Source organism: Suncus etruscus, chromosome 17, assembly GCF_024139225.1.
Source record: "Suncus etruscus isolate mSunEtr1 chromosome 17, mSunEtr1.pri.cur, whole genome shotgun sequence".
Taxonomy (NCBI): domain Eukaryota; kingdom Metazoa; phylum Chordata; class Mammalia; order Eulipotyphla; family Soricidae; genus Suncus; species Suncus etruscus.
The window spans coordinates 32,295,394-32,322,947 of NC_064864.1; the positions used below are offsets into that span (position 1 = coordinate 32,295,394).

Sequence of the window (27,554 nt, forward strand, 5' to 3'; positions counted from 1 at the left end):
TCAAATCCAGGTCTGCCAAATGCAAGGTAAATGCCCTAACCACTGTGCCATTGATCTGGCCCCCCAAAACCATTGATTTCTTTTAAAAATAAAATTCTCTTTCCTTCCTTCTCAATTCAATTCTTATTTGAATTATTATAGATGCTCTACCAATATTTCTGTAAGGTCCCATTTCATTATCAAAACTGCTCATTCCTCTTCTGGTATACCCTAAAGGAAAATTTCTCTGCTAGTTCCTAAGATATATGAACTTAATTCTAGAAAAGAGTCAGTAGAAATTTCAATATAACTAAGTATCTCCTAACTGGCAATATAACAACAATGAAAAGATGTAACATACAGTTACTATTTCTGGGCTAAGGATTATAGTGATAACATGGAACAATATTATACAAACTTAATGGAAAATGGAAATTCTAAAATTTCCATTTTCCATTAAAATAAAAATTTAAAGGAAGAACTTAAACAAGTAAATTTTGAGTCCAAATTATTACTAGGTTCACGTGTTGATTATTTCATCATGGGAGTATCTATGATATAACAAACAGACCATGACATAACAGGGCTGTGCTCAGTGCTGGAGTATCTGCCATGCAACATGAAGCTCTGATATCAAGCACCAATCCACATGCCGAGTTTGATACCAAGCACCTTCCATATGCCAAGTGTGATGCCTACAATGCTGCAGTTTGTAATCCAGGTACCACAACAAAGTGTGCAATACCTGGTTATCCCACCAGCAGCAAGAGTAGGAAGAGATGAAGAAAAAAAAGAAAAAAAGAAACAAATACATAAGCACTTAGGAAAATTTCACAGAATTCTAAATTACAAACTTAATATGATGCTTCTCATAAACAAAATAGGTGAATACTGTATTTCGGAAGAACAATGCCATGTATATACAATAGAAGTACCTAATGGTCGTAGGCAAGCACCAAGCCAGGAAGTATAACCCCCCACTCTAGTTATCACATGTGAGTGCCATCGTATGACTCAGTAAGCACCACAACCATAACTCTTATGCCTCAACTTATGTTAAGAGTGTAACCCCCCAAAACTACATGGCACAACAACTAAAGAAATGCAAACATCACAAACAGCTGTGTGAGCACAACAGCCAGTGAGCACAACAGTCAATCACTGCAACATCAACACTGACAAAAAAAAAGGAAATGGGGGAGGAAGTCATGAAAAACAAATAAACAGGGCCGGGAGAGATAGCACAGTGGTGTTTGCCTTGCAAGCAATAGATCAAGGACCAAAGGTGGTTGGTTCGAATCCCGATGTCCCATATGGTCCCCCGTGCCTGCCAGGAGCTATTTCTGAGCAGACAGCAAGGAGTAACCCCTGAGCACCGCCGGGTGTGGCCCAAAAACAAAAACAAAAATAAAATAAAATAAAATAAAATAAAAAACAATCTCTATAGACTTGAAGTCTTGGCAACAACCACCATACTGGGAAAAAGTAGTCATCGAACTACTGTTCTATAACTATAAAGGACATTGATATCAGGGATGGAAAAGAAATCAATCGCCTCACGTTCTAGTCACTTTCAATACAGATTTCTTTTTCCCAGAACTATCAGCAACTGAAACTTTGAATTTCACTAAATAGTAGAAATGGAATAAAGCATTAAAACAAGGATTGCCTTTAAAGTAAGAAACTCATAGGCAGGGAATGAAAACAACAATAGAGAAGAATGTGTAAAAGAGGGTAGAGAGTAGAATGTGCCAAGATGGACACACACACACACCACCACCACCAGAAAACTGTCTAGCACCAGTGACAAAGCCAGTACAGAGACCAAGCACAAGAGTGACAGGTAAACCCCATCCAGAGAGTTGCTAGAGGGCCTTTAACCACATCTGATAGACATCTGCCAAAAGGAAGTGCTGGCTGGGTTATAACTCTAGCAGTAAGGCAGAACTAGCTGGTGATTTGAAACTGCTTCTCAGAGTACTAAGAGAATCTCTAGAATTGTACACTGTTGGTAACTTTCAGAAAATAACAGCAAATGGAAGGACAAAGTATGGCTAAGTGTGAGGAAACAGCTATCACATAATTGTGGGGTCAGATGTACTAATGTAGGGTACACTTTTTTGATTTCTGTTTTTTGGCTTTGGGGCCACACCTAATGGTACTGAAGGCTGACTCCTGGCTCTGCCCTCAGGAATCATTCCTGTAAAATTGAAGGACCACTAAGGACCAAACCCAGGTCAGCTGCATATAAGGTAGTGCTCTACCCACTGAACTATCACTTTGGCCCTTCTTTTTATGTAATAAAACAAACAACTCTGACCTTTTGGGGCTTTAACTTTTACAGGCAGTCACTTTCTCACTTTTATTTGTATTTTTCTTACTTAAAAGGTAGCTCCAAGTATTAATAGAATGAAAAACTGGAAGGAGAATGAAATAGTCTTGGCTATTATTACTTCATGTTACCAAATATATATCTACAAATGTACTTACATGTAGGAACTACAGCAGTGATTCTCAACTACAGGCAATTGGGAACCCTGCTCCCAGACCCCTCTTATCTCATCCCTACCTCACTGGGGTAATTTTATATTATCTAGAGACATATTTGGTTGCTATAGCTGCTGGGGAAGGGGAAGAAATACTACAATTTAAAAAGCTATTCATAGTTAAGTTTTACGCATATTATGTGCCAGTACCAGTCCTGCCACCAGTGTCAACTTTCTCCACCAGTGTATCCAGGTTTCCTCCTATAGACAACTTATATAGGCATTCTTGTATATATGTGTACAAATATACATATTTATGTACATATATGTACACAACACCTAAGTTCTTGCTACTTACTACCTTAAATTTAACAAGCAAATTCAGATAGTGAGTATCCAAATTCTTACTGTCAGAACTCAAAAACAAGGATGAAGAATGAAACATACTGTATTTAGCAAATTTGGGAATTCAAAACCCAGGAAGATTACAAAAACAATCCCAGCCACTTAAAAATCCTTCATTTGGCATCTACTTCAAGATAATTTTGAAGGAAGTCACCATTTTCAGAAATTTGGCACCATAAGGTCATCAACATTTTCCACACAAGAGATTCACATATTCGACCATGTTTACTGACAATAAAAGAACCTCCTGCAGACTCAGCCGGTCAACCTCTGTGCCCGGGCAATTTCCCATTGCATTGCTCTGCACCCACAGAGTTTCAGCGTCCTCCTTCCTCCTCTTCCTCCCACCCTCTTAAAATGCACAGACACATCATGCCACCACAAAGCACTTCAGCACCTAGGACACCAAATCCCTCCATGCCTGCCACTTCAGAAGGGAATATGAAACAAGCCAAATATTATTCAGGCTGGTGAAAGAATAACTAAAGATGGTGGGGAGAATCAGTGTTGCCTACAGCCATTTGTATCACTGTGGAAATAACCCCCCCCCAAAAAAAAAGAATTATAGACACGTAATAGAAGCTGAACACACCAGGGGTCTAAAACCACAGATGCGGGGGCCGGGCGGTGGCGCTGGAGGTAAGGTGCCTGCCTTGCCTGCGCTAGCCTAGGACGGACCGCGGTTCGATCCCCCGGCGTCCCATATGGTCCCCCAAGAAGCCAGGAGCAACTTCTGAGCGCATAGCCAGGAGTAACCCCTGAGCGTCACAGGGTGTGGCCCAAAAACTAAAAAAAAAAAAAAAAAAAAAAAAAAAACCCACAGATGCATGTGGCTGGAGCAAGCTACTAAGAGATGCTTGTGTTCTTCTACAAAGCAACCATCCCCCAAGTGGTCTGCAGGCAAAACATATATGACCAGCAGCCTCTGAAGCAGAGCTGTACCAAGCACTGATGGCACAGGAGGGAAGAGAGGCAGGCAGTAAGAGGCAAAGTCCACCAGAATCTGAAGAAAGGGGCCTTTCTGTACTAGATGCATCACAATCTCTAAGCTGTTCTCTGTCCAATGCTGAACCCATCTAGCCAGTAGCCTGGCAGGAGAGAGATCTGCCTGCCAACAGACTTCATCAAGGAGGTATCTGTGATGTGAGTAAACTAGATTTGAGAAATGCAGTAAGCACAAGCCAAAACACAAAAGTAGAACCCAGATAGCCAAGAGAGTAAACCATCTGCAGAGAACCTCCAAAGCATCTAGTTTCCTCATCTGAAAGGTGGAAAATAGCAGGTACTTCACTGGATTAAGGGGAGTACTAATGAGGCATTACTATAAATCACTGAATTAATATACTATTAGTATGGCCTTATCTACTTACTGAAAGCCATACATCACTTACAGAGGAACAAACAGACATACTGGTGCAATAAAATTTATGTGTGATACTGAGCTGCATTACCATGTTGGGACGAAACTGAGCATGTACCTTTGAACAAAAATGGTACTGTACTACACGAATGTTCAGTAAGTGAACATACGTGGGATCATGAGGAAAAAAAGACATCTATCTCTTAAGAATGCCTAGCCATCAACCTATTGAAGCATCTCTATTTAAAATTCTGAACATATTGGCAAACATAATAAAGAGACATGAAGCATGGGCCTATTTGATTTATACAAAAATAATTTAAAAATAGATTGGCTTAAAATTGTTTGGAGGTGATCAAAATTGAGAGCTGGCTCCAAGAGATCTAATATCACAGAAATTTTAAATGCCCCTTTCTCGATCCCACCCACTGTCTAAATTCCATCATTTCAATAAATAAGCTGGAGATCTGATCTTAAAAACAGGGGCAGTCAACAGTCCAATGTTTACATTTTTGGAAAAGTAAAAAACTTCCATGCTTTCTATCCTCTCTGTTAAAAAAAAAAAATCTGCAAATGTCATAGTCACAGCTGCAACCACATAAAACCTAGTGGGCCTGGTGTTTGCTGGCAATGCTTCCAGCTCGTCACACGGCTGCCATCACCAGCCTGCTGTCAGCTCCACTGGCAGCCACTTAGAAGGGAACACGGCAATAAACATAAACTTCCCATCCCAATCAGATGCAGGGGGAGAAAACACCCCTGGCTTCACTGCATTCATACAGGAAAAGAACCTGGCCCAGGCTGCAGGGCCTGGGGCTAATCCTGCAATAATGATCTGTCACAAGCAACTTGGACCCAGGACCTGAGTGCCAAACTATGCTGTCCATACCACTTGAACTGCACCAGGAACAATACTTCCTTCGGTGCTAGCTCACTGGGGACTGAGAGAGGGAAATACCTGCGCATTGTTGCTGCATTTTAAAAGTTCTTTCTGGGCATAGGAGAACTTCCAGAATTTCAAGGATGTTTCTGATATGTGAGTGAATAAGACACCACTTGCTGCCACTGTGCCATCCATACCTGGAGCCTCCTTACTCTGTGCCATCTGCATTTCTGTCCTGCTACCAGCTTTTCTTCCTTTCCCCAAGTCCATCCTCAATACACACACTTCACACCCTATGGAACTTTCAGGACAAACACCTTTTAATCCAGTTGAACAGAGGAAACCTAGGCCCTGTCCCATTTGAATTTGCCACCCTAAGCTTCAAGTCCCAAACCCTAGTAACCTGGGCGCATCAAGTGTTCCTAAAAATGCTTATCCAGTGTTAGCATATTTTTATTTCTCTTCCTCCCCCATTAGAGTGGGAGCCACATGAGGGCAGAGTGTCTCAGTCACTTTATTTCTCTTCCTCCCCCATTAGAGTGGGAGCCACATGAGGGCAGAGTGTCTCAGTCACTTTTACCTCCCTAGAGACTAGTCTAGTGCCCACCTCACCCCAGATCTTACACGCTGAATGAAATGAATGCATGAATGAATGGAGTTCAGGCTAGGGGTGAAAGAGACACAGATCAGAAGGGCCTGGCTTGAAAATGATCCATGATTAAACAATCTAAAGCACTAACAACAGATGAGAGGCTGAAGAAGTTGTGATATATATGCACAATGGAATGCTGCAATTCAGCTATAAGATGCAATCTTGCCACTTGCGAACAGAGGGATGAAACCACGCTAAGTAAAGTCAGAAAGAGAAAGGCAAATACTGGATGATTCATTCCTATGTGGATATAAAGAAACAAAGTAAGAGAAGAGATAAAACCAAGGACTAACCCCTTGGAGCCTGATCCTAGAACTGAGGTTACCCTCTACTTTTTAGAGGTGGAGGAGCACAGAACATAGAGGCAGCCCAAAGACTACTGTGGCATATTTTTGGTGGTAGATGTTATTAGATAATTTATTAAGACATGTGAGGAAGCACTACTGAAACACAGTGATAATAACTAACCATCAACCTCAAAAACAACAGCAAAGTGGGGCCGGAGCGGTGGCGAAAGCAGTAAGGTGTCTACCTTGTCCGTGCTAGCCTAGGACAGACCGCAGTTCAATCCCCCAGCATCCCATATGGTCCACCAAGCCAGGAGCGATTTCTGAACACATATCCAGGAGTAATCTGAGTGTCACTGGGTGTGTCTCAAGAACAAACAAACAAAAAAAAAAACAACAACAAAGGATCAAAATGAATCATTGGAAAACAGGTTCAGAAGTAATCTGTCCTACCATGACTTCGCAGAGCTGTTCCTAGCGAGGCTCACCAAATAACATGGCTTACAAACTGCTTACAAAGAGTAAACCATGGGAAAGAGCATCTGCAAACTCTGAGAAATTCTTAATTTAGATACTATAAGAAGTGAAGACCTGGGGCTGGAGAGATAGCACAGCGGTAGGGAGTTTGCCTTGCACACAGCCAACCCAGGGCAGATGGTGGCTCGAACCCTTACATCCCATATGGTCCCCTGAGCCTGGCAGAAAAGAAGGGAAGATCTAATGTATGCAGAAAGTTCATACACACACACACACACACACACACACACACACACACATCAGGTATTACACTTATTACCAAGAGACTACAGAAAATAAGAAAAATTAAGAATGGGGGCCGGAGAGGTGGCGCTAGAGGTAAGGTGTCTGCCTTGCAAGCACTAGCGAAGGAAGGACCGCGGTTCATTCCCCTGGCGTCCCATATGGTCCCCCAAGCCAGGGGCAATTTCTGAGCACTTAGCCAGGAGTAACCCCTGAGCATCAAATGGGTGTGGCCAAAAAAACAAAAAAACAAAACAAAAAAGAAATAATAAGAATGTTTATCTAATTGCAGGATAACTGTGCATTAAAAACTTACAAATATTAGGGTATTTGCCTTGCACATGGCTCATCCAGGTTCAATTCCCAACAGTCCATATGGTTCTTGGAGCTCACCAGGAGTGAACAATGAACATAGCCAATGTGGCTTCCAAAAAAAAAAAAAAAACAAAACCACACATGTCTAAAAACACCAATTGTAATTTGGCAGGAATGAACTAAATTCAAACCTCAAGTCTAGGACATCCTGTTATTTCACCAATATGGCCACAGCACCCTACACAACCAGAACAGCAAGAAGTTCAGAAAACCAGAGAGCTAGCATGGAGGGAGGAGTTTGCCCTGCATGCAAGAGGACGGTGGTTTGAATCCGGGCATCCTATAGGGTCCCCTGAGCTTTCCAGGAGCTATTTCTGAGCATAGAACCAGGAGTAACCCGAGCGCTGTCAGGTGTGATCCAAAAATCAGAAGAAAAAAAAAAAAAAAGAAGTAGTTCCGAAATGAAGCCTCTCAAGGCCCAATGGAAGGATCTGGAACCCTGACCTTAGAACAGATTGGACTGTGAGGAACCAAAGACTCATTCTGATCCATCCACATGCAGAACCAAAGAGAAGGTTGGGAAGATTCAAGAGCTTCCCCTGGGCAGATGTCTAGTGCCCCCTAGTGTGTTTCTGGGAGATTGTTTTGGCTATGCATGATACGTAACACCAACTGTTACACTACCTTTAGGAAAGAGGAAGGACACCTTTTCATATGTATCACTACAAGCTCTTATTCATGACTCTTACAGAGCTCTAACTACCAGAGAGAATCTCTGTTTACTTCGTGGGCATGCAAAAACTTTCTGAGTGTCTGTCCTGGGCAAAATCACTTAGATGTACACTGCTTTTATAATCTGCAAAGAGCTCTTGAAGATGCTATGAAGCCCATCTTACAGGCGAGAAGGCATCAGATCTCAGTCTTCAGTATGACTGCCATTCTGACCCTATGGCCTGTGAGTCAATTCCTATCATATATCTCCTACTTAAGAATGCTTTCTAGCTCTAGATACTGTACACTGAAATTATATATACATCCATATTATAAATTTATATGTGTGTATATGTATCTTTTTTAAATTTAGAGTCAGAAAACAATTCTATGTAATAATAACAGCAGCCATGCTGAGTATTACTGTTTTTAACTATCTTATATTTTATCTGCTTGAATCCCTTCCCTACAGGTAGGTCAAAATGCTTTAGATACATGCCAATTTTTCTCCCCTAAAAATCTGCTTGCTAAGCAATTCTTTTAACTCCAGATAGTTTTGAAATTCAAAATACTTCTCCCTTTCTGCCTTCATCTGTACTATGTAAGGGCCACCAAGCCTGAGAAGGCAGTTCAGGACTGCCTGTAAGGGAAAAAGCCTAATAGTGCGTGTTAAATCTTTGCAATAAAGAGATAGTGCCAGCTCCAGTCATTTTTCCACTTACTGCAATATCCGTGAAAAGAATGCTACAAGAGAAGCACAATGAGTACAATTTGATTTTTAAAAATATATTCAAAGCACCAAGCTGAGTGTTTAATAGTTTGCATTTCTGTAGTGCAATAGGTTTTCTATTTCAGACAGCTAAGAATCCCTAACAGATTAGTCTAATTTGCTAAATCGAGATACTCAATGTTTTTACTTTTCTTATCTGCCTCTTTATGGTCTATCTGGGTGTACTTAATTGGCACATCTGAGCAGATGAAATACCCTCAGTTAGGAGTCCAGATCTCACAGAGTAAATTAAGACTGATGCAGACAATTATACACTGGAGCTGAGAAGGAGAGGTGTGTGTGCAGAGCACAAAGCAGAATTAGTCTTCATTTGTGTCTTTGCTTTACCATTTATATGAAGCCAAGATGCTATCGAAGAAGACTCCTTAAGGGAGTAACTTTTTCTTCTCTCTTTAAAATACAGATTCTTGGGGCCGGAGAGATAGCATGGAGGTAAGGCGTTTGCCTTTCATGCAGAAGGTCATCAGTTCGAATCTGGCTTCCCATATGGTCCCCCGTGCCTGCCAGGAGCAATTTCTGAGCATGGAGCCAGGAATTTCCACTGAGCACTGCCGGGTGTGACCCAAAAACCACAAAGAAATGAAACTCCAGCAACTATGAATAAGAATGATTTTAACTGATTACATTTAGGTAACAATTAAGGTTTCTGGATCTAATCAAGATTAAACTTCATTAAATTCAGATTCGGGGAGGAATCAAGAGGATTTAATGGATTTTTTAAAATGGTACAAGTAAATTATAATCTATATGGTAATTTCAGCTTTGCCTAAACAGAGCCTACAGGTGCTGAATCCACACCCAAATGCAAAGGTCCAGCTAGAAGATAAATTGAGGCCAATCCCAGCATAAAAGAAGAATCTAGGGACACAGGGCCATCTTTCAGCAGAAGGCAAGAAAGAAGATCCTTGAAAAAAATACAATGACAACAGAGAAGTGAAGAGCTCTAATGGACAAGACACTCAGCAGAGTTTCAGGCAAGAAACAGGAATCTCACAAACCTGGAGTTGGTCCTAACCTGCAAAGAAGGGTCTGAGACGTAGAACAGATGCAGCAGATGCATCAGGCACCACCACAGTCTGACCAGACCATGAGCAGGGCAAGCCTCAGTCCTAGTTATTTCTTTTTTTTTTTTTTTTTTTTTTTTTTTTGGTTTTTGGGTCACACCAGGCAGTGCTCAGGGGTTATTCCTGGCTCCAGGCTCAGAAATTGCTCCTGGCAGGCACGGGGGACCATATGGGACGCCGGGATTCGAACCGATGACCTCCTGCATGAAATGCAAACGCTTTACCTCCATGCTATCTCTCCAGCCCCAGTCCTAGTTATTTCAGGCATGCTACCTGAGCTTTCCCAACTCAGGCTCCTTCCTCCTAGAAGAAACTTACCTGTCCAACCATCCCATTTCCTGAAAAAAGTTATTCCACATCCACACTTGAAAACCTACCTCTTTAAGTAAATCAACAGAAATTGAGCCCTAAATAGCCCATCTACTACCATACCCCTCTGCCCATCACTGTGAGGTGCACCAGAGCGGGTATCACCCACTTTGAGAGTAAAGAGGATTAAAGCTTCACAGAAAGTGAAGCACTGCCAAGAGACGAGCATCCCTTCAATAATGCTATCAGATAGCCCCTCTTACCAAGAGCACCTCACTCTGGACATACAGCATCCACCCATACCCACACACATACACAAATTTCCAAGAGTTTTCCCAACATCTCTATTGGCTTGATCCCTCTCAGCATTTGAAGATGCCAAACCCATTCTAGAAACTCAACGTCCATAGTCAAAACAACCCAAACCAGGATTCTACTCACACCTGAGAGCAGAGGCCCAAATATTCTAAAAGAGATGATAAAGAAACACCCAGCTGATGAATGAGGCCTGGGAAAGTGTTAGGAAGTAACATGTAAGATTTCCACAGTCAAGGGACTCAACAGCCCTTCTCTATGAAGATTCTGATGAATAATAAAATGAGACTGAAGAGAAAAATTTTTACTCAAACATCATCTGACTGTAGATTCAGATTACACCTAACCGAGAGAGAATTTATCCCCATCTATATCATACTTGCCAGATTTCCTAAAAACTCCCCAAATTTCCTAGACTCTTCCATTGTACTCATCCAATTCCCAAATGCTTTTTGTTTGTGCTTTGTTTGGGGCTAGAGCCAGCAGTGCTCAGGTCTTACTCTAGGGGCTCTGAACTCAAGGATAACTCCTAGCAGGCTTGGGGGGACCACCTGACTGCCAGGGATGGAAGACAAGTAAGCCACATGTAAGCAGCCCTATCTGCTGTTATATCACTCCAGCCTGTGGTTTACTTTTTTTTTAAATAAATATTATATGTTTAACTTGTTCATAACAAAATTAATGATTTTATATGTATAATATAAAACTATATTATTAAAATATTTATATAGTACATAAGTATGATATATTAGGTTAAGTATATATACATTTAAATGCTAAATATATACAGATTGCACTTACATTTCCTAAATATTTATTTCCTAAAAATATACACATTACATAAAACATTGCTTTTCTCTGCTTTATTTGAAGTAATTTTTAATTGAATCACTCTGAGATACAGTTACAGAGTTGTTCATGATTAAGTTCCAGTCATTTTTAACTTGTGCTTCTAGCCCAGGGTGGTGATTTCTAGGCAGTGAGGTGTTGATTCTTGGCACCACCGTGTGGTCACATCTGGATATTACATATCTCATCAAATTCCCTTAATTGAAACCGTATCCCATCTTCAAATTTAAAGATTGTGAAAAGTTTATTAAGTAGAAAGAACCACAAAAAGTGATTAATAAAGTGTTTTACAGACCTAAGTAAGTATAATAGTTGAAAAAATATGCATGATCAAAGCCTGGGGTAAAATGTAAAACTAAAGACATAGGTAGGTTTTCCCATCTTAATATGCTCATATTTTCATAATAAAAAAACAGGGAATCAGAAATAATATAATCAGGTGGAGGAAAAGAGCCTTTAAACCACCTGGATTAGTCCTTACCTAAATTTAATTGTATCAGAACTGTGAAAGAAAGTTTAAAAAAAAATCCCTGGTTGCCCTGCGCTAGACTTCCTAAATCAGCATCTTCAGGTGACAAGACTTCCAGGTGAATGAAGAAATCAGCTTGTGAGCTGGGAAGCTTTGCTTTCCTTCTGCTCAATACCAGGGAAACACAGGCTGTCAGGCAGCCAACTTGAATATAGCTGAAATATAAAAATAGAAAAGGGTGCTCCAGAACTAGGGGTAAGTGTTAAGAAAAAAATAAAAACCTAACCCCATAATGCCAGCAGTAGACAGAATTAGGAAGTGCATTCATTCCTCATGCTTCAGTCATTCCTCTAGCCATGCTGACTACAACTGAGGACAGGAGGAAGAGTTGGTGGGACTGCTTGTGCCTTATTTAAGGTAGGTAATTAGAGGCCGGAGAGATAGCACAGAGGTGTTTGCCTTGTAAGCAGCCGATCCAGGACCTAAGGTGGTTGGTTCGATCCCGGCATCCCATATGGTCCCCCGTGCCTGCCAGAAGCTATTTCTGAGCAGATAGCCAGGAGTAACTCCTGAGCACCGCCGGGTGTGGCCCCAACCCCCCCCCCAAAAAAAAGGGAGGTAATTAGCTTGAACAAATGCTTCTGCTTCCCCACATTCCACTACCCAGTCCCCATGTTAGAGCTCACGAATTATGGTACTTTCTCCCAGAGAACCTGCAGAAAAGAAACTGAAAAGGGTACAAGTCCCCCTTCCGAGCAAGCACTACAGATAAGAGATGTGAACACCATGGTCAAGAGCACAAAACTCAGTGAGCACTTGCAGTGACCCTAGCAAGCACAACCAACCACCAGGCTGTATGCAACTAAAGGAATGTGAACTCCCATGAACACCTTGTGTGAGCACTACAAATGGGTGTGTGCTCCCCAAGTGAGCACGAGTGGAAACACCACCACTAAAAGAGTACGAACCCCAGCAAGTGCCTCAGTGGTATCTGAGCACCAGGACCCTCTGTGTATCTCCTAGGTATAGTGCCTGTCAACTCTGCACACAAACCCAGGTGATTGCAACACAGCCAACAGAGGGTAAAAATAGGGAGAAAGAAATGAATTGCAATGTTGATGACTTATTTTTTAATTTAAGTATAAACCATGTTTTAGATACGGAAAGAGAGTATAACAAGGAAGGCACTTGGCTTGCACACAGCTGACCTGGTGATCCCAACCATCACATATGGTTCCCCAATTTCTGCCAGGAGTGATCCCTGCCACAGAAGGGCTAGGAGTAAGGTCTGAGCACCACCAGATATGATCCCAAAGCAAAGTAAATAAACTGAATATTAAAATGTCTTGTATAAAATAAATAAAATGTCTCCTAAGATTTCCATACCAATGTGGTGAAAGAAGTGAAGAGAATCTGGGACTGATGTGATAGCACAGAGGTGGGGTGATTACCTTGGACGTGGCAATCTAGATTCAAGCCCTGGCATCCTATATGGTCCCCTGAGCCCCAAAACATTAATTGATTTATTAACTTAATTAATTAGTAAATAGAATCTTCTAAAAAGCTCTCCTGGTATGTTTCCAGAAATATAAAAATCTGAATACCACTAAGGAGACCATCTCCAAACATGATTTAGGACAGAGAAAAAAGTACAACAAATGTATGAAGGAAAACAAAGAAGAAATACATATTTTTGATGTGATACATTTGCATCTAATACTCTTCAAGTCAGAGCTATAAAATTTTAAGAGCTATAATATTTTGGTGATAATGAGTGTTACTGATATTTCTGAAACTCATTTGAGATTTTACTGTGACTTAAGCAAAAAAAATCATCTCATAATATTCCTTTGGAATAAACAAATTGTTTTACAAGCTTAACATTATTAAGAAAAACCTAATGACATGAAATTAAACCAAATCCTTAGTTAAAATGTAATCAAAATAAATTGCTCTTGATCAAAATACTGATCTATTTAAAATATATTTAATATTGAAAGAATTTAATGGGAAGACTATATTGCTTCATTTGCAATCAATAAGTTGAGATGAATTTCTATTAATTTTTTTCGGTGAAGACTGACAGTGCTTATTGTTCAACAATATTGCGAGAATATCCTCAAAACAACTTTACAGGTAGTAAATATGCAAAATAACTTTAAAGTCGAAGATGGAAATGGCAGAGCTAAGTCACTATGTATTACTTTTTAAGGTAAGACTCCATGTAACCATTTTAGTGCTAAAGCCTGAATTGAGATCAGATCCTCAAATTAGTCTTTTAAAGGACTCTTATGTCTACTTGTAAAAGGCTAGGGCTATTTATCTGTGCCAGGCTGGTGTGGGTCACGTCACCAGAAGTTCTCAAGAATACAGGACCTGGTCTATCTTCCCTCAAAAGGTCAGTGGAAAGCTACAAGAAATACCAAAACTATGTTTTCTGCCATGGGGAAATAAAAAAAAAAAAAAAAAAAGACAAAATGTTGAGGACTATAAAAACACGACAGGAGCAAATATTTCCAACATAAATCTGTTCAACCAATGCCTTATTTTATTTGTTTTTGTTTTTTTGGGTTTTTTTTTTTTTTTTTTTTTTTTTTGGCATCAGAGATCAAAGCCAGGGCCTGGTGCATAGAAAACACATGGCTATGTCTGAACTACATGGTCCCAGGAACCTATTTTCTTTGAGGTCTCTTCATACCCTGAGCGAACTAACAGATTCGACCTGAGAAGCAACAGGACGACTCTGTGAGATTGGAGAAAACTGCAGAATGTACAGCTTTTTTTTTCTTGGCTACACAAAATGTCAGCTGGGGCTGGAGAGATAGCATGGAGGTAAGGCGTTTGCCTCTCATGCAGAAGGTCGGTGGTTCAAATCCCGGCATCCCATATGGTCCCCTGAGCTTGCCAGGAGCGATTTCTGAGTAACCCCTGAGTACTGCCGGTGTGACCCAAAAACAAACAAAAACAAAAAACAAAAAAAAAGTCAACAATGCAAAAGTTACTTCAGAGATGAAGGCCTTAACCTTTCTTTTTGTCTTATCGACATCATATACTGACAATATGAAAATGAAAGGCAAAATCAGTCTTTCATAAAAATTGGCTTGAAGTGGAAACATGCTATGCACTACAGAGAACAATTCTGGCATGACCTCAGGTTCTAACTTGGTAGATGACCACTTTCTCAAGACAAGGAGATTTCAAAAGAAATTCCACAGCTGACTCATTTGGGGTCAACCCTATTGAGAATTTAGGGGCTTGGCAGGTTCTAACAAACTACGTCTGTGGGGGCTGATTTTTGGGAAAAAACAAGGCTAAACACAAAGGCCTACACCTGGATTTATTTGTAAACAAACCACTACTGAGAAAATAAGTGTTACAATCTGCTTATGATCTCGAAAACTGACCTTAACCGTTGCTTAAAATACTCTTCATTTCCATCATCCCGGCATCTCACTATTTTCCTGCTCCGTCCTCCTCCTTCTCCTCCAGTGGTTTCAGCTTCATCTTCAGAGCTTGGGAAAAAGTCCTCGTCAAGCTCTTGTACCGTAACTTTCTTTGGCTGTTTCTGGTACTTGGGCACAGACCTGAGTTCACCGACTTCTCCCATCTGTGTGGCTCCTGTTTGCTCCTCTTCCCCTTCCTCCTCCTCCTCCTCTGAGGGCAAATACTCAGACTCTTCCCCCTCAGAGTCTCCCTCAGCCTTTGGCTTTCTATCACTCTCTGAAGGTTTCTTTCCCCTTGGCAATCCTATGTTTCCCTGGAGGCGAAGAGCCCGCCTCTGCAGTTTCTGGAGGTGCTTTTTCAGGCGCTTGTCCTTTTTGGAAAGACTCTGGTTTCTGTGATTTGGTTTGGTGTCACGGAGTGTCAGATTCAGCTCCGAAGAGACTGAGGTCTGAGCTTTTTTGGCCACTCTCTTAGCACCAGCTTTCTTCTTCCTTTCAAAAGACAGTTTTGCTTGATCCGCTAAATATTTCTCAAAGCCCGATGCCTCATCAAGCATAAGTTTTCTAGGCTTTTTCTCCTGTTTCTGAGGAATCCGGGTACCAAAAGGTGTCATCTGGCCAGTGCGGATAAGCTCTTCCCACGCAGTCTCCTGAGCAGGCATGAGCATGCTGCCCAGAGAGGAAGGGCCAGGCTCTGAAAGAGTAACCACAAGGCACCAGACATTAGTTTCCCAGTATCTGACTGCTAAGAATAATGCTGCTGGTACTCATCACTCATAATTTATATATGTAAATTCTATGGGTATGTTAAATTTGACCATATAATACAGCCAAATATGCTTCCGAAGTGGCCCTCACAAATAGTGTTTGAGTTCAAATGATCTGTATTTAAATCACTTCATTTTAGCTACTATTATGGCAGGTAAGCGATGTATCAATTAGTACTTATAATTTCTATTTCCCTGATGATTAATGAACTAAAGTGTATTTTCATCAATGTACTGATCTTCTGCTTTTTCAAAAGTTGGAACCACCCCCAAAAGTGCTCAAAATCAGCAATCACTCTTGGTGATGATGCTCCGCCTGTAGTACTGGCCTGACTGGTGACCTGTGCTCAAAAATTAAGACCTGTTGATGCTGTACTAGGATAGAAGGAGCACTGGGGTTCCACCCACCAGTGCTGGATTGACTGGGGAGTCACACAGGCATCTGGCTGTTGTGCTCACACATTTGGCACAGAAGTTGTACTGTTCAGAGAGGCTGGTGCTCTACCTGAGGTGCCTGCCCACGGGTGTACCTATGATCACAATATTGTGCTCATATGCAATGTGGTTGTAGCATGCTTTTTTGGGTCACTGTGGTGCTCACCAGAAGTCATAGTCCTTTGTCACAGTACTCACACTCACCGGTGATTCTGAAGCCAAAACCACTTGTGACACCAGAGATCAGTTAAGACAGTAGAACTACCAGGAGCTCTCTTAGTGCTCATTAGTACATGAGGGATTGAACTCACAGCTTGTGCTTGCAAATCAAGTGTTCTAAGACAGAGTTACTCCTCGGGGCTGGCATTTTTCAATCCTGAATTTTATTGAAGAAGCAATTTTTTAGACAGAAAAAAGTAGTGAATGAGAAGTCACCAGCAACTTCTAAACAAACACAAACTGATGGCAAAAGCAATTTCAGAAAAAATTATGTATGCAGTTTTAGAATTTTCCATGGCAATGATATACAAAAAACATCTGAATGAGTATAACTATTCTTTAAACAGATTTTTTTTTTTTTTTTGGATTTTGAGTCATACCTGGCAGCACTCAGGGGTTACTCCTGGCTCTATGCTCAGAAATCGTCCCTAGCAGGCTCGGGGACCATTTGGGATGCCGGGAATCAAACCAGGGTCAGTCTGGGGTTGGCTGTATACAAGGCAAATGCCCTACTGCTGTGCTATATTAAAGAGATTTCATATTTGAAAAGTCCATCAAATAAGTTTGAAGAAGACAAACCAAAGCAATTCCATAAAAACTGTTTGATGATGTTGGGCTTTCAAAGATAATTAACACTGGCAGAGCTTAACAAGAAAAAAACTACCTAACCCCATCAAAAAATAGAGAAGAGATGAAAAGAAACTCCCTCAAAGAAGAAACACAGATGTCTAAAAGACACATGAGAAAAATGCTCAACAGAATTAATCAACAGGGAGATGCAAATCAAAGCAACAAGGTATTACTTCACACCACAGACTGGCATACATCAAAAAGAATAAGAACAGCCAGTGCTGGTGCAGATGTGATGCGGAGAGCTAGAGCCTCTCATTCACTGCTGGTGGGAATGTAGAATGGTCCAGGTTTTTTGCAAAACAATATGGACATTCCTCAGAAGATTAGTTATTGAGTTCCCATTTGATCAGCAATACTGCTCCTGAAAAATTCAACTGGGAATATCAACAAATAATGTGTTGATTCAATTTTTAAGAATGTATTAATATAAATATATTGATAAAAACAATTATTAACACACAATATAAATCAATATTAATTAAAATGTAATTAAATGAAGCGGTTGTCTTCCTGAAATCAATCACACATGAATGCTAAGATTAATAATAATCATGAGTTAGTAGCATCCATCAGATGAAGATAAAATTTTATTATCGTTCTCTAAAAGCCCCGCATGGTTTAAAAAAAGAATTTGGTTCTGCATAGAGGCAAAAGAATAAAACTTGTACACATCTGTCTTAACATTAAGGTTGAAAAAACCATTTTTCAAAACACCAAATGGACTGGAAAGATACCCTCTACAGATTAGAAGCATCCCAAGCATCAATCAAGGAAACAGGTCCCAGTAGTTTCACCTGTGTCCTCCACTTCCAGACTGGCATGATCCATTTCAAGTCTGACCTCTGCACCATTAAGGATGGCCTGGAGACGTTTTTGTTTTGCTGTGATTTTCTTCAGTTGTTGCTCCTATAGGACAGTTTTTGAATATAGAAAAGTAATATTTTTAAGTATAAATGGCATTACAAAATGTATAACGCAATGAATAAGAAATTCTATACTACTATGATGATGGGATTTACTTTATTTGAGTATTTATTACTACCACTATGAAATACTTTATTTGAGTAATTACTACTTACCCAGCAGTTGTCTCATACTCTGACTGGCCAATACCACGCACTGTCTTTGTGAAGAGCACTACAGTGCATGTGTTCTGAATAAGCACTGACTTGGGATGTCAAAGTTGCCCCGTCACACATTATTTCCCTATTATACATCCCTAAAATTATTGGTGCTCTGAACAGTGTTATAAGAATTAAAAAGAAAAAGCACAAAATTTCCAACAGTTGAAAAGTTTGACAATCCACCATAATTATGTTTGCAGTTTATAGTCCTTATTCCAATCACAAACTAAAAAAAATGCATTTCAACATCTCTTTTCACCATATGCACCCCAGATTCCTCTTTTTCTCTTATCTCCTTAGCTATTGTACTGAGAGCTGCAATGAATAGTGGTATGCATGCATCCTTTTGGATGAAAGTTTTCCTGTCATGGGGATACTTGCCCAAAAGTGTGACTGCTGGGTCATATGGCAGCTCAATTTTGAGTTTACTTAGAAACACAGTCAAAAATCAGGCCTGGGGTGTCTGATTCTTCTTCCCAAGGTCATGAGACAACAATATGAGTCTGGATGAGGGAAATCTGACTATAACTACTATGTAGTAATCATTTTCATTGTCTCCAGGAAAAAAAAATCTCTTTTAGCAAAATCACATTCGTAAAACAACCTTTCTCTCTAGTTTTACCTCTACACATAAGTGCTCAAAGGGGGTAATATATACATATATGAGTCAGTCTAATAATTAAATGGTCCAAAATTTGCTCCTCTTCATTCCTTGATCAGAGAAATTTCACACCTTCATTCACAGGTTCCCACAAGAAGTTAGCACTCTATGACCCAGTAAGCCCTGGCTGTCTCCAGCCATAACTAACTAACTTTTGAGCTGCTATTCTGGAGGTAATATGAGAGAAACTGAAACAGCAAGGACAACAGAGTAATCACTGAAAACAAAATGATACCTGGAAACTTTATATGGCCCCAACTAGTAGAACTTAAATTTAAAAATGCAATTATTTTGGAGCCAGAGTGATAGCACAGCGGTAAGGCTTGCACGCAGCTAACACAGGACAGACACTGATTCGAATCCTGGCATCACATATGGTCCCTGGACCTACCAGGAGCAACATCTGAGCACAGAGCTAGGAGTAACCAGAGCGTTACTGGGTGTGACCCAAAAACAAAGCAAAAAGCAATTATTCTATTGCTATGATGAATCAACTGCAAGTACAAGGTTACCTGTTAGTCTTGTTAGCAGAAATAAAAGAATCAAAACTTACTTTTGCTTTCTATTACAATTTGATAGTCATAAAATGTAGGGCTTATATCCTAAAAAGACTGGACTCCAAAAGAGAAAAGAATGCACTAAGTAACCCCTTAACTTCTATTGTCCTTAGTACAGATCTAATCTGTGTGCTTGAGTATTAGAATAGGAAGGCCAGATGCTCCCAGAACAGTGAGCATGACTGTGAGATGACTGACGGCTGTATCAACATGGAACTGTACACAATCAGTGCAAACAGGAAAAATAGGAATATTCATACAACACAAGGGAATGGCGTGATAAGCCAATTCATCAAATAGGGTTCATCAAAGCAAGTGGTGAAGCACAGACACAAGGTATGCAAGCAAGGAGACACACAAAGGCTAAAGGGAATAAGGGAATTCATTCTTAAATATATATTTATGTTTCTATGTGTGAACATATGTATATATTCCTAAGAATTTTAAAAGAGAATGCTCAAGGGAAGATGTTGAAAAATTAACATGCAGAAGGTACTCTAAAATTCTATCATAAGTAATATTTGTTTCATCTTTTCTAAGTACTTTCTTTTTCTTTCTAAGTACTTTTAATACTTCCTAAATATTAATTAGACTAAATGATGACTTTATAAAAAATCCAATATTTAATGTGTTATTTGGAATCACCTTATTATACTTCTGTCGTTTTACAGAATCTAGTTTCCTGTTGATGTCTTTGTTGGTGGCAGCTTGTGGGGTAAGTTGTTCAATAATTTTATTGATTTGCCTGAGGGATGTTGTACATGACCTGAAAAATAAAATAAAATGTCGAATAAATAAGTGAAAAAGAAAAGTTCCACTGAAAATACTTTTATAGGATAAAAGGAGGGAGGAAAGCTAAAATATATGACCTTTTAATTTGTGAGCTAAAACATGAAAGAAACTAAGCCAGAAGACATTTTCTTTTTAGCCAGAAACAGAATTTGGAGGGCCGTTACAAGGTTAAGGTCACTTCTACTATTCTTTCCTTTTCCCTTTTACTTGGGAAGCAGAGGGGGAAGGCTCCCAAGTGGTACTCAGAGAGCCAAAGGGTCACTCTCAACCAGTCCAGACAGCTCATGACAGTTCAATGCAAGGACCTTGAATAACAGAAACCAATGGTACTTAGGGGACTTCACAGTTATAGCTAGAGATGCTTAGTGGAAACTACAGTGCCAGGGATCAAATTAGGTGCACCTCAAATCCCTTTGCTAATTCCCTGGCCACGTGTTTCCCTCTTACCTAGCTAATTTAACTCATTTTATTCCCCTTTGTGAAGTAGAGTCATTCAATATACAGACGTATTTTAACTGTCTACTTTATTTCAGATATTGTGCCCTCTGTGTTGGCGAGGGTGTGGTATAAACTCTCATCCACTGCTGATGGGAATGCTGCCTGGTCCAAACCCGATGGAAAACAGTATGGAGGTTTCTAAGTAAACTCAAAATTGAGCTACCTTATGACCCAGAAATCACACTTTTGGGCATCTATCCCCAGGACAGTAAAAGTTTCATCCAAAAGTATGTATGCATACCACTATTCATTGCAGCACTCAGTACAATAGCTAAGACTTGGAATCAGCCTAGGTGTCCAACAACAGACAAGTGGATCATGAAGGTGTGTGTGTGTGTGTGTGTGTGTGTGTGTGTGTGTGTACACAGTAGAATACTGCATAGCTGTAAAGAATGTTACAATCATGCAATTTGCTGCAACATGGATAGAACTGGAAGATACTATGTTAAATGAAGTAAACCAGAAGAAGGATAAATACAGAATGATATCACTTATATGAGGTATTTAGAATAACTGCATCAAGTAATATAATATAGCATGGAAAAGGAAAGAAATTGAGTGGAGGAGGAGAAAAACAAATATGAAAGTATGGGGGACCAGGGACCAAGTGGTCTCAGGTGCACTGATACTGTTAAAAAAAGAACAGAACTAATTACCCAAGCCAAAAGCAACAAAATGGAATCAAAAGACCCAAACTTGAACAATTTAAATTTAAAATGGGCTTGTTACACTGGCAGGCTGGGGAACAAATGAGATGTTTTGGGATATAATCGGGAAACATTAGTGGAGGGAGGTCAACATTGGTGGTGGGATTGGCCCTGATTCATTGTATGTCTGAAACCCAACTATGAAGGGCTTTGTAAATCACAATGGTTTCAATAAAATAAAATTAAAAAAAAATAAAGAAAGATACTGTGCCAAAAAAATGTGCAGTAAGTTGACCTGTTATGGAAAAATACAAAGGTACATCTACTCTAATATGCATAATCTGTTAACCTTATGATCAAAAACCCTGGCACAGATTTTTAAAGACCATTGACAAAGTCTCTCAAAATTTGGGAAAATATTAAAAATGTATAAAAATTATCTTATAAAAGCCAGACATCTGTGATAACATTCTTCTTTCACATAGACTCATTTACTATGTGAGGGAAAAAATAAATCAACTTCCAATAAATTGTTCCTAAAATAGACACCAGAAAAGCATAACTCCCAATTTCCAACATGCTTGCTATTTGTATTCTCTGCAGATAACTGCAAGTTCAGTTACAAGTGGCTTCATGTACCCTAGTCCAGGATGGCTCTGCTAAGTGATTCTACCAAACTATCCTCTGCAAGCAGTGGGCATGTTTACAAGGTCATGTGAAAAGGTTTATTCTGAACAAGAAGCTGCAGTCCTCAAACCCCAAAAAGCAAACTGTTACTAAATGAGAAAACCTGCTACTCAACAGTCCAAAGACACCAGAAAACAGCTAATAGAGAAGGTGGCTTCAGTCTAGAGCACCACACTCCTTCTATCATTGCTCTCCTCCCGCATCACCCCAACTGAGACTGCACTTTCTCCCACTTGGTCCTTTCCTCCTGTTCCTGCTTGCCCAACTTGGGCAATGGCAGCCCTGAAACCTTGAGCCCTCAGGAGCTTCAGTCAACAGCTTCCAATACCCCATCAATGGATATTGCTTAGCTGAGCCCAGATTTCCTTCTCCTCAAATGCATGCATCAAATCTCCAAGGATGCCCAGGACTTGCAGTCCAAAGAATTATATCTTTCTTGTCCCAAGTGGGACAGAATAAAGAAAAGCAGGTAGCTGATTCCTCATTAGTTTTAAAAATGTGTATCTAGAAAAATTGCCCAGATCTGGCCTATTTTTGGAACATAAGTTTGAAAAGAAACTACAGGAAAAAAAAAATTGGGCGAGGGGGGGAGGCAGGAGGATAAGGGAGATTTTCTGGAAACTCCTAAGATACAACAGAACTTTAGCTCACTTCTCCTGAGAATCATGTGTCCACAGGCAGGTAAGCTCTAGGACACTTACAGCAGCAATTCTCTTTTAGGACATTACATATGAAAAACATATTGAGCTGAACTCAAACCCTAACTACCTAGTATAATGCTACTAAGAAGAAGAAAAGCTGGAGTTCAAACAAGATGTCCAGGATATCTCACTGACCCCATCCCATGAGTGCAACATTCTCCTGAATTTTCAGAATCCTATAGTCTCTGCTAGTAGACTATCTGCATCCGAGGCAGATGTGAACCCTGAGGCCAGAGAGAGGATGGCACACACTCACGTGAGGTCATCCAAGACCGAGTGATACTCCTTCTCTGCATCAGCATGCTGTGCCGCATGGCTGGCCTCATGGATGGCATCATCTACCTGCCGCAACACACCCTGCTCCAGCACATCCTGGTCATACACGTCAACCCCCAAGCCGTGAAGCTCAAGGGCTTGTGCACTGGGCTCCACTGCTTGGATCTGATGTCTGTCGATATGCAGCAGGGCCAGCCCTCTCCTTGGTCCCTCCAATGGATGCCTTTCTGGAGCAGTAGACAGTCCACTGGCAGAGGAGCAAGAGGGACTGCTGTCGTCCACCTCTGCAGAGACATAGTCTTCTGGCTTAATGGTCATTTCTTCTTTATCACTGGCAGGTTGACTTTGTAAGTCGTCTTGCTCCTCCATTTGGCTTAAATGAAAATCTCTCTCATTTGACATCCTCTATCTAAAAACAAAAAGAAATTTCAAAAAGTCTTTGGGTACATAGAATTAGTAATTATACAATTTCTTAAGCATCTAATAGTTAATCCATAGTATCTTTTCGAAGGAAAATATAATAATTCTCCAATTACATAAATTCAAGTTTCCATGTTACTATTCCCCTTAAAAGGACACTAAAACTATGTATCTTCCTGAGTTCTGTGATAAAACAGAAAGACTTACGAATAAAAAGAGAAAGAGAAAATTATCTGGGTAGCCAGCTCATAAAGCTGGTACTGAAAACCTCCAAATCACCTCATTTGACAGTTGCCTTCTAAGTGTGTATTAGATATAACTGTGCATTAGATTTGCTGCGTTATGATATGTGATTTCCCTTAGAGAGGCAAGATCAACTATGATTCAGTGTATAAGGCGGGTGCACTGATTCTGACTCTAAGGCCCTCTACATCATTCAAATAAGAATTTCAGAAAGATAAGTCTCAAAAACATTGTTTCAACATACATTATTGGAAGAAAAACACCTTCTAGTCTTGATCATATCTAGTTTAGACAAAGAAACCCCAGCCTCACCTACAGCTTGTGAGAAAAATAAGCAATGCTCTTTTAGAGTACAAGTTGGCAGCATCTATCTATCAAGACTTAAAATGCACAAGACCTTAAAAAAGTTTAAAATGCAAATGGCATTAATCCAGCAAGTCTAATTCTCAGTATATATTTCCTAGAAATACTCACATGTGTACAAGATACTTAATATGGTATTTTTCATGGATTAATACAGATGTTAAGTATGTTGAGTGGTACTGGTATAAGCATGTCACGTGAAAAGAGTGACAGAAAAAAGTCAAACTGTATAAAAGATACATTTATACTGAGAAATGTTTCTGTATCTGCAATGTATAGAATGCATTCAACTAAAAATCACTTCATACATTGAAAAGCAAACTAGAGATAGTGTGCTTTTTGTTTAACTGTGAATAAATAAACTAATTCTTCTTTCAGAACCGGAACTTAATTACAAGGAAATGACAGTTTCTCTAATAATTCCACTCATTCCTATTAAATAAAATGATCCCAGCCACCAAGCATTGGAATACAAAGCCAAGAACTTACCTTCAGACTATGCCAGTGGCTTATTCTCTAATGGGAAACTTCAATAACAACATAGTTGAGACAGGTCTGCAGAAGACAGAAGGCCACACAGACTCAGAGGAAGGGACCAAATATCTGAAACACAAGAAACAGAAACAATGTAATGCTTGAGAACTTGGCCCAGGTGTTGCTATGTAGGAGGGGATGGATATATAAACTGAAAAAAAAAAAAAAAAAAAGATACAGAAAGGAATCTAAGATAAAAAGTAAGATCTGAGTGAAGTTCATCAGAGTGAGAATGATCTCTCTCATATAAAGAAACCTAATGGTGAAATAATTAGCATGACAGAAGACAATGGAAACAAAGTACACAACGACTGGATTCAGTAGGAAACATGCCACTTAAGGGGCTGGAGGAGAGGACAGGGCTGGGGCAATATCTACGGCAGAGAGAAGTGCTCAACCAGGAGGAGAAGGTGATGCTGAAAGGTGGTCAAGTGTTATGTATGAAACGTATCAGCCACAGTACTGAAAACCACAGTGCTTTTTTTAAACTTTAAAAAAAAAAATAAAAGTTCCCCCTTGAACCAGACTGGTGGGTGAATGGGAAGGAAATGGGGGAAAGTGGGACTGATGAAAAGATTGGTATTGAAACACTTGTGTGCCTTAAGTACAATCATGAATAACTGTAAAATCACAGCGATGAAAGAAAAAAAAGTGTTGGGGTCAGACCTAGTTTTTACATTGCGGGTCACATATTACATTTTTACATTTATTACCTATGACAGGGTCAAATGACTAAATTTGGTTGGTCAAGAAAAATCTGGCAACAATAAAAAGTTTCTGAGTGGGCAACAACTAAGTATTAATTCAAATCAACTGTGTAATGAATCTGAGATGTTTCTGGCAGTGTTCAACCCTACTTTATTCAAGGGGGCCTAATCTGGACAACTCAATTACTGATTAATTCAAACAAACAGATAACTCTCAACAAGTAAGCTGGTGGGGAACAGGGAGCAGAGAACAGAGCTAATGAAGTTGCTGTTCGACACAGTAAGAAACCCAAATCTGAGCTCAAAAGAAAGTTCTAGACAAGTGGGCATAGCAGAAAAAATCGTCCATGGGATAGCCTGGCAGAGATCATGACTGCAAAAAAAGACAAACACTGGAAAGGTTAGGTATAATCAACTGAGAAAAACCTCTTCTGAGGGGCTTCTCATTATTTTCAGTGACTCTGTCACTGGCATTCTAGGGTTACTTAAAACTGTCTGAAATTTAACAATTCTTTGATTTTTCTCAAATCTATATGAAATTCTTTTCACAGATAACAGGAATACTAATTCAACCAAGACATTAAGTAACAACATAGTAGTACAAACATAAGGTGCAAACAATGATGTCTGACAGGACAGGAGAAAGTCCAAAGGGCTGAAAGGGACATGGAAACCTTGAATTTAATCCATTGTACTGGATTGCTCTCCAGCACCTACAGTCATCCCCAAGCCATCCCCAAGTATTGAACCAGAGGAGCTCCTAGGTGTGGTCTCAAAGCCAACAAAAAAATGAGGTTTGGAGAAAAGTACTAATGTAGAAGAAGAGAGTGTATGGCTGCAAGGCAGGGAGGGACCAGTAGTAGGTTCCTCTTAATTCAGAAGAATCATTTTCACACCAGGACAGTGAGCCCTGGGAAGAGTGTGGCCATGAGACAGAGAAGGATTGGTGGTAGGCTCCACTTTGAGTCAGAGGCCATTTTCACCCTAGGCCAGTGCACCCAAAGAAAAGCATAGTCACTCTACTTCTCTCCACAGCCACCCATTTATCCCAGTCAATGAACCCCACCCAACACATTATAAATAAGACAGCATGATAAAGCTCTCAATAGGAAAGCAATGCAGAACCCCATCATGCTTAGTGAATGTAGATGGTATTATCAGTCACTTATATAGCCTTTCTAATAATGATTTTAGAGAGGGAATGTTGAAGATGCTCAAGGAATTCAAGAAACCATGGATAAGTTTCTTTGAATTTATTTAAAAATTCTTTTTTTTTTTTGGTTTTGGGCCACACCCGTTTGACGCTCAGGGGTTACTCCTGGCTATGTGCTCAGAAATCGCCCCTGGCTTGGGGGGACCATATGGGACGCCGGGGGATCGAACCGCAGTCCTTCCTTGGCTAGCGCTTGCAAGGCAGACACCTTACCTCCAGCGCCACCTACCCGGCCTATTTAAAAATTCTTTAAATTTCTTAAGATTTAAAAGGATATGAGAGTAGAAATATAAACAAAAATGAAGAGATTACTTTAATACCTGGAAATTAAACAGCTTACTACTGAATGACCAGTGGCTCAGTGAGGAAATTAAAAGAATGAGCCAGAGAGAGAGACAGAGACAAAGAGAAGAAAAATGTCTGCCCCAGAGACAGGCAGCAAGGAGGATAGGTGGGAATCTGGAGACATTGGTAAAGGGAAATGTACACTGGTGACGGTGGAATGTACACTGTATGACAAACGCAATCATGAACAACTTTGTAACTGGAAAAAAAATTGTATTATGAGCCGGAGAGATAGGATGGAGGTAAGGCATTTGCCTTTCATGCAGAAGGTCATTGGTTCGAATCCTGGGATCCCGTATGGTCCCCTGAGCCTGCCAGGAGTGATTTCTGAGCATGGAGCCAGGAGTAACCCCTGAGCGCTGCCGGGTGTGACCCTAAAACCAAACCAAAACAAAACAAAACAAAATAAAACAAACCCTAAAAAGCTGTATTATGAATAATCTTGCAACCACAGTGTTTAAATAAAGAAATTTTTTTTAAAAAAAAAAGAATGATAATATGGTATATCCATATATGCAAACTAGAATGGGTCCAGTGGACTTGAAAATTAGCAGGGCACTGGTTAGCTTATCAAAAAAATTTCTAGGGGTCCGGAGAGATAGCATGGAGGTAAGGCGTTTGCCTTTCATGCATGGTTCGAATCCCAGCATCCCATA

General features: G+C 40.1%; 1 protein-coding gene across 1 annotated transcript in view; it reads right to left on the reverse strand.

Moving 5' to 3' along the window:
- The window catches only part of ERCC6 (ERCC excision repair 6, chromatin remodeling factor), a 70,507-nt gene extending 45,803 nt beyond the window's left edge, over positions 1–24,704 (reverse strand). The window contains exons 1-5 of the mRNA XM_049790640.1: positions 24,589–24,704; positions 23,054–23,482; positions 20,118–20,238; positions 17,925–18,036; positions 15,038–15,770 (exon numbers count right to left, since the gene is read on the reverse strand). Coding sequence (XP_049646597.1) covers positions 15,038–15,770; positions 17,925–18,036; positions 20,118–20,238; positions 23,054–23,475 — 1,388 coding nt within the window. The 5' untranslated portion in view covers positions 23,476–23,482; positions 24,589–24,704. The remainder of the gene's footprint in view (positions 1–15,037; positions 15,771–17,924; positions 18,037–20,117; positions 20,239–23,053; positions 23,483–24,588) is intronic.
- Positions 24,705–27,554: the final 2,850 nt, after the last annotated feature.